Here is an 8,248-nt window from a genome sequence, read left to right on the forward strand (position 1 = left end):
AAAAGCTTTAAAGTCCCCATGAAATCCCATTTGATATTTAGCTGTTTTATGTGATCTGACTTGACAAGAAGACACCTGTGCATCAGTTTCTGTCTCAACAATAAATAAAAACTCATTATTTTGAGTTCAGTTGAATGTTCCAAAGATTTGAATTTCAGCAGAATCGATGCAGAATAGTGGGAGGAGCCTGATCAGGCCACTGGAGCTGACCAATCAGAGCAGGGGGGCTTTTTAGGCGGGTTTCTCCCTAACTTTCCTGTTTAAGTAAATGTGTGCACGTGTAGAGGTTAATAGCTCTCTCCCAGTTATTTCATGGAAACTTTAAATGGGCAAATACTTTACAAATCAACACATCCACACTTTTTTTATGTACACTTTCTGCATTGAGCAGAGTAAAGTTTGTTTGTGTCCTCGTCCTGCCTCGCCTGTGCTCGGTCAATAAAACAGCACAGACAGAGACCACAAGCCAGGGAAAATAAAATACTTGAGGTAATCAGTAATAACTCACCAGGGCATTTGGAAAGCTGGTTTACATTTTAGCACTGGATTCTTTAAAACACAAGACAAAGAGTCGACTGTGAACACCGTGCACTCTCCTGGTATCCAGGCAGTTGGTAGCTTTTGCATTGGCACGTCTGTGGTATTGTTTCCTAATCTTTCACTACTCCTCTGGCCAGCTAACAGTCACTTTAAAGTTGAAGAGATGCACCAGTCTGGAAGATGTTTTATAAGGTACAATGCTTAAAAAGTTTACGGGACAGACAACGTCAGAAAATACTGCTCAGAATTAGGTCATAAAATTTCTGTTGACGACTGTTGGAATGCGCTGGTTTGAAACCAAACACTGAACTTTTTCATCACCAAACGGAAAACACAAACTGTACTGTAAACAACTACATATTTTTGACAATAGTGAAATACGATGGGCTACATAACTGTGCTGGTTTTAGACCTGCGCTACAGCTACTGTACGAGTTGTTCGGGGCACTTAATGAAGGGAAAGTTGAGGGAAGACGCGCAACGGCCAAAACTACGGGAAAGAATCACTGAGTAGGAATCAGCTCTCTGAGGGCTGATGTTACAGATTAGTTCAAAAAAGAAACAAAAGGTTGTTTTTTTTACAATAAGGAGGCCGAAAATAATCCACCAGCCTAAATGTATCCCACCACTGTGGCATTTCCAGTCCAGCTGCTTTTATGGAGAAGATCCTGATGGGCAGACTGGACTCGTAGACCTGATCCTGACAGATAATAAACCGCTGGGATGAAGCTGTATCAGACATAACAAATCATTTGAAGAGATTACTTTGAGGAAGTTCTCAAAAGTACAAATATTATTGTAATTATTGATTGTAAGTCAGTTAGGCCACTACAAACACTGACAGGATTTTACTGGTGGAACTGGGAGGCAGTGGTAAAATACTGTGAATAATCTACCATTTAGATGAGACTATTTCATCTATGTTGTCATTCAATTTCCAGAAATGTCTCTATTTGCCCAGTAGACAGCAGGGAGAAAACATAGCAAAGGGAAAGGAGATAGACCTGTGACGTTTTTGTGCAGAAATGGTTAGTTCTAAGGTAATGAAAATACTATCTGTCCATTTTCTTCTAGTTATGCAAAGCTGAGTCTTGGTAACAATAGGGTCGGCTCGGCAAAGTATTCCACATATCCCTCTCCCCAGCAACGCTTCCTAGCTTTTCCCAAGGCACTCCCAAGCCAGATGAGATATGGGCACACCAGGAAAACCTCCAAAGGAAGGCATCCAGACAAATCAACGGACTCTTTACAACACCTAGGACCTGCAGCTCTACTCCAGATGTCAGCCCCTCATCCGATCTCTTAGGGTGGGCACACCCACCTGTAGAGATAGCTTGTTTTAGTTGCTAGTATCCAAAATCTCTTTTCCTTCAGTTATATACCCACTCTTATGTCCATACCTGAGACCTGGAACATAGATCCAAAGCTTCACCTTCCAGCTGAGCTCATTCTGAACCACAGCAGTCTGGATTTCTGGAGACGCTGCCCCAATCCACTCCTCACTCAAGATCCTGAAATGCTTCAATTCTCTTGGTTTGGGGAGCAACTCACTTCCCACAATCATTGCTGTGGCCGGGGGGCTGATACTAGGGCTTTGTTCAGATATTTCATGTCTACCAATAGATTTCCTTAACCCATTTAGGCCGGGAAAGCATTGCCGCATTTCTACCTTTAAAGCCGGGGGCGCTGTGGATTTAAAAAGTATCCAATTGAAGTGTATTTTATTTGTGTTCTTTTTTTTTTTCTTTTTTTTATTGTAGTTCTAAATTGGAAGATTATTGTGATCTTGAAATATTAAAATATTTCTGTCTGACGGATTTCCTGCGAGAGTTCTGTCATACCGAGTCCAGCGCTGAGATACTTCATTTGTTGCCAGAAATAAAGACTTCATTTAACTTGAGATTACTCCGGCTTGTTCTTGAGCTTCCAATTAAAGAATCAATCTAACATATATATATATATATATATATATATATATATATTTATATATTTTTTTTTGTCGCTCAAAATATGAGTCACACTCGCCGAAAGCCGGTATATGCCCGCTAAAACGCTGTGCATTTATCGAGACTTTCAACCCCAGGTAGGCCAAGTATGGAGAAATGTAAGAAAATAAAAGTATCTGAAGAAAATTGGTGCAAAACAACCCTTACAGGAAAAAAGACGTGTACGCTTTCCCGGCCTTAAAGGTAGAATAACGCAACAGCGCCCCCGGCTTTAAAGGTAGAAATGTGGCAATGCTTTCCCGGCCTCAATGGGTTCATTCTTTACGCACTGAAACTTTAAGTAAAACAATCTCTGAAACCAAAGGTCCCGCCCGACCTGCTGTGTTTGTAACTCTTTACAGCTCAGTGATGCTTACTCGTCATGTAATGCATACATAACCAAATCTGATATTGTTTAGGTAATTCAATGTGAACTTTATGACCTGCAGATTGTTCAAATGAGGTGCCATTTTGTAATCCAGTATCCTTCATACTTAATACATGATGCGCCACTATTGAGTGTAGAATCTGCTTCTCTTTAACCCAGCTGTGTTCCTGCACCCCAGATTGGAAGCTGGAGGTCTAAAGTACAGAGAAGCACAGCTGTACACTCATGTGTTGGTGTTCTATGAGCCCTATTGGCTGCTGCATGCGACATTGAATTAAAAAGGTAAATATTCAGAGAGGAATTTGGAAATCTGACCTGGAAGAGGTACCCTCTGTTGTTCCTCTGAGGGTTTCCCTGATGTTTTATAAAAACTTGGTTGACCTTGCCGTTAGAATTTTCTCGGGTATAAAGAGTGCTGCATGCGGAGCATATCCTGCATGTCTTAAAGGGCTCGGGTCCTCACGAGAGAGATATCTTCCTGTGCACCAGCTGTATCCCACCTCAAATGAACAGATTTAACTAAATGAATGAACTGGGTGTGAATATCCTACTATTGGTCAAAGCCTCCTTCCACCTGTTGCACCTCAGAGCCACCACGCCACCTGGAAGTGACACGTTGCTCCTGGTTTGGTCCCAGAACCTCCCTCAGTGTGCCTGGATGACACCTCAGGCCCGGGGTGTGCTGAGTGTGTTTTCAGCTCTGCGGTGACGTCTTCCGGCTCTCCCTCAGGATGCCGTCCAGGCCGTTGAGCTGACGGAGGAAACCTCGGTTAGGGGTGACGCCGCGGTGGTCTTTCACGGTTCTGATGGCCTCCACCAGCGTGAGGTTTTGTCTGATCATCAGGTAGGCGAGCACCAGAGTGGCTGAGCGGCTCACTCCCACAGTGCAGTGGACCAGCACCTTACCTGCACACATAACAGTGAACACGTTGGATTTACTGCAGAGTCATGCAACACAGACTCAAAATAACACAGTTAGCCTTCTGACAACTGCCTATTTTAAGACTGAACTTTTTTTTTGGTTTGTCTTTGTATTCATTCTCAGTTTCTGTGATTTAGTGAGTCTTGTAGTCATTTTGAGTCTCTTTGTAGGCATTTTAAAACTTTTTTTAGATTTATCTCCATATTATTTTTTTAGTTTCTATGATGTAGTGAGTCTTGTGGTCATTTTGAGTCTCTTTGTGATGATTTTGAGTCTGTTTGTAGTCATTTTGAGTATCTTTGTAGGCGTTTTAAGACTTTTTTTTAGATTTGGCTCCTATTCATTTCTCAGTTTCAATGATGCAGTGAGTCTTGTGGTCATTTTGAGTTTCTTTGCAGTTGCCACGAATCTCTTTATGATTGTTTATGATTCTCTTTGGGTGGCTTTTCTCTTTCTTTGGGGTCTTCTTATTCCACTCGTCATTATCACCATGAATCAACAGTGCTAAAGGTTTATGTCAAACATAAGATTAACCCCATGTATATTTGTGTTGTACTCAGCCCCACACAGATGCACAGACTTACCTCCAGTAGTGAGGGCTTTGTGGATAAACTCAGCAGCAGGATAGAAGTTAACACTCATGTCGAAAGTCGGGGAGTCGTGAGCCTCGATGCCGTGATAGGTGATGTTCATTCCAGCGTAATACTCGGCTCCACCGCGCCACTTGCTCTGTGCACAGTTCAGGATGTGTGTAATGCCAAGTTTGGCCAGCTCACGGCGATCCGATGCGATGTCTCTGCAGAGAAGAGGGGCTTTTACGGCTCAGTAATAAACAAAAGGCCGATCAGAAGGCCATGTTTGATTAAATGACTTGTAGAAACTTAAAAGGCAAAAGTAGAAGAAGTTTCAAAAGTAAAACAAGCCTCGGACTTCAGACTGTTTTTTTACCATTTCGTGTTCAGGAAATTCAGAAGTTGTGGAACAATAACACAACCTAAGCTAAAGACTGTCTGTACTGTCTCCCCATCTCTTATGAAATCCTACAGTTGCAGTCTAACGTTAGGACGCACATGAACAGGTTTTATTTGCCCTGACTTTTTTTCTACACTGAAGACTCCCAAGCCTTTAAATGACACCGATGTGTTTTTCTTATTTCAGTCTTCGATGACAGCTGGGTAAGCAATAAACACAAAGGTGTGGCTTATCAAATTTTTTTTATTTCTAATACAACAAAGCTAAATCTGAGTCCATCTCCGAGCTCTTTCCAGCAGTAAGATCCAATCTGCTGTTTATTCTTGTCCCACGTCTTAATCTCTTTTCCTCCCATCGTGTTGTCTCCGGTCTCTACTTGTAATGATGAAAGTGTGTTGTTATTTAGTTGTTGGTGCATGTCGTGGCGCTGAAAAAAAATGACCCAGAAGCACATAGCTTGAAGGTTCACATACTTCTCTACTGTTGCTCTAAGCATTATTCTCTTTTCTTTAGTCCTTACAAATTCCTCCTACCATATTTGGAACATTTTTAACAACTTCAATGAAAAGCTTGACTGTTCAACTGTACCCAAAGACTCAACTCTACTGTAGAGGTGAACCTAATCAGAGTTACCACCTTCAGAAACTGATAGTGGAACAAAGTGGACCAGGCCGTCATTTCTGCAGAGAAACCGCTGGTCAGTTTGGGTGGACGTGTCACAAGCATTTTTGCCATTTTACCATTAAACTGAGTTTTCTGGTTAACTTATCCATTAAAGCAGCAAATGTTCAGGAAGTCTGGATGCGCAGGACTTTGTAGGATACAGGGTACACAAGACAACAGCAGGGTCTTATGGACCCCTTAACAGGCCACAGCCACTGGGCATTAACAGTCTCACTGTTGGCCTTCAACCTGCAGCTCGGATTTAAAACGTGTATTGAGAACTTCGGAAGTTCGGAATTTGATACTGTATAGCAATCAGTTGATATACATGTTTTGTTATTGTTATTGTTAATGGGGGAAAAATAAAGAAATTGTTCTCACAAACCTGTCTAACCTATTCTGTACACATACACTCACAAAATGCTTTGGCAGGCAGGCCTTTGAGGGAGGGCTTTACTTCTAGAATAATGCTGGAATTTTGTAAAGTGCTGGGAAGTCCTCACATTTCTAAATCATTCCTATGGCTTGATTTTGCTTTCAAAGTGCCTCAGATTGATTAGATTGAATTAACAATGTTCAACATTTTCGACCGGGGGGATATGCCCCCCGCAGAAGGCCTGCTTGGGATCAGTGGCGGTCCGACACTGATTTACGCCCGGCGAAACCCGGTGCTGGCGCCCCCAACCCCCCCTTAATTATTTTGTAATTATTTTTAATATTATTTTTTATCATTTTCCAAATGGCCCTGTACAAAGTCCCCTAGACATATCCATACAGAAAAGGGTGTATAATCTCATATTTTGAGATACAGATATTAAATATGGAATAAAAACATTTCTAGGACCTGTTGACACTGTTTGAGTCCATCTTTAAGGCCTTTTAGCTATTACAAGCCTGTTTCATGGCACATTCTTTTTTTTTTAAATCTAGGCGAACGTAGAAAAATCTACAGTGATCGTTTAAGGAAAAATGCAGTTTTCAGGCGTTCCTTCAGGCAAATCACTAGGAATGCTAAGGGGTTAAGGCAGTTAAAATACAATCAGGTGCTATGTTTGTTTTTTTTGTTTGTTTTTTTGACAGGTGTTTTTTTTTTTTCACCCCGTGATGGCGCCCCAGCGCCTGCCCGGTCGGCCCGCCTCTAGGACCCCCTGCTTGGGATGAGCAACATTTCTGCTACAATAATCCCAAAGGAAACACTGTTTTAATGTACTAAAAAGTGGAATGCTCATGTATGTAGACAAAATATTGAATTTATCATTATTGAAAAAACTGTTGTATATGGGTCCATATAAAGTACAAAGTAATCAGAATCAGAATCAGAATCAGAATTCGTTTTTATTGCCATTGTTAGTGAACAGTGTTCACTAACTAGGAATTTGCTGCGGCGTAAGGTGCAAACATGATGGGCTTCCTAAAAAAAATTGCCACCCTACAATATATGCCTGCCACCCCTCTGCCACCCCATGTATAAATCTCTAGAATCGCCACTGGAACTTGCTCAGCCCAAACTCACTGGTCTCCGACGTAGAGTCGCGGCCACACTTCGTCCGCGTGGTTGCAGGCCGTCTTGCCCGTGTACAGCAGCCGCTCCAGCTCCGACACGCTCAGCGTCGGGGACGCGCGCTCCGAGTCTTTTCGGTTCGGAGACCTGGAACTGCTCCGTGACCGGGAAAACCGGGACATGAACGCCATTTAATCTGCAAAAACAGACCGAATCGCCTCATAATTACTGAGAATATCATCGCAAACACGACTGGAAGAGTAGCCTACGGACAGGCTCAACTGATTTCAGGGTTATCGATCAGATCCAGCCAGCCACTATTCCCATTAGATTATATTTACCTGTAGCTTTCCTCCTGGTGAAAACTTGGCCGAGTGTCTATTTGTGTTTGAGCTTAGAAATAACATCGAGCGGTCCTGAATTTCCACGTGAAGAGTTTTTCTTGCCCTGAGTTATTCTTTTATTCTGTAGGCTATCTCAGAGGCTCTGCAGGATGAGCTGCTCCGCGGCCATGTTGACTCATTTGCTTTCTGTGGGAGGAAGGATGGGAGAGATGGGAAGGATGGGAATGTGATGCTCCAGCTGCTGCTCAGCATCCACCGGACATCTTCCCCCCCAGCCGCCACCGCGTCTCCATCTTCTCAACAAGTCCTCGTTGTGACGCGTTACTCCACAAGACGTGGCTCTCTGTTCAAAGCGACTCTTGAGGTGTGTTTTACTCAAGATGCACAGAAAAACTTCACCAGACCTTCTGTCTTCTATGTTCTCGACGATCCTACTGAAAAAATGGTGGTTATTTCTGCCTTTAATGTCAATGGCGCTCCTGTGACGCTCAGTCGCCCCCTGCCGGCCAAATATGGAAACTTCATTCAGCAAAACACGATAAAGCAACCTGAAGTCAAAGTTTTCGGTTCTATTTTTCAATCACACAACAATAAGATTGAGTTTAACCAGGATTATGAATATAAAAATCTACATTTTTATCTTGTTCATGTACACTGTGTGAAAAAGGGCAATATTGCAAAATATGATTAATTGTATCCAGACCTTGGTGTAGGAGCTATTTCTTTATTTCTAGTTAAGCCATAGAATTTAGATTGATTTTATATTATTTGCTTAGTTTTTGGTTGATGATTAGCATTTTTGTTTAATTTGAGTTGTTTAGGATAAATTGGTTTGTAATTAATTTAATTATTTTTTTTGTTTGGGAAGTGGGCATTTCACATAAATAGGCCTACTAGCTCTGGGCGCACTTGGGTGGTCACATGTTTTGTTTT

The 8,248-nt window shown here is 42.1% G+C and overlaps 1 protein-coding gene across 1 annotated transcript; it reads right to left on the reverse strand.

Moving 5' to 3' along the window:
* Positions 1-2,505: 2,505 nt before the first annotated feature.
* dusp26 (dual specificity phosphatase 26) lies at positions 2,506-7,752 on the reverse strand. Its single transcript, XM_075455706.1, has 4 exons — positions 7,313-7,752; positions 6,984-7,167; positions 4,420-4,631; positions 2,506-3,819 (listed from the first exon to the last, which is right to left on the reverse strand). Exons 2-4 carry the CDS (start codon positions 7,160-7,162, stop codon positions 3,608-3,610), a joined length of 603 nt encoding a protein of 200 aa, XP_075311821.1. The 5' UTR covers positions 7,163-7,167; positions 7,313-7,752; the 3' UTR covers positions 2,506-3,607.
* Positions 7,753-8,248: the final 496 nt, after the last annotated feature.

Source organism: Odontesthes bonariensis, chromosome 22 (genome assembly GCF_027942865.1).
Source record: "Odontesthes bonariensis isolate fOdoBon6 chromosome 22, fOdoBon6.hap1, whole genome shotgun sequence".
NCBI classification, from domain to species: Eukaryota; Metazoa; Chordata; class Actinopteri; order Atheriniformes; family Atherinopsidae; genus Odontesthes; species Odontesthes bonariensis.

What these genes read in the sequence shown, in the direction of transcription:
- dusp26 (XM_075455706.1), bottom strand. Translation starts at nt 7,162, where the DNA reads ATGGCGTTCATGTCCCGGTTTTCCCGGTCACGGAGCAGTTCCAGGTCT. An exon ending in CGACTCTACGTCGGAGACCA is followed by an intron (nt 4,632 to 6,983) that starts GTGAGTTTGGGC and finishes TCTTCTCTGCAG; the next exon opens with AGACATCGCATCGGATCGCC. An exon ending in CAAAGCCCTCACTACTGGAG is followed by an intron (nt 3,820 to 4,419) that starts GTAAGTCTGTGC and finishes TTATGTGTGCAG; the next exon opens with GTAAGGTGCTGGTCCACTGC.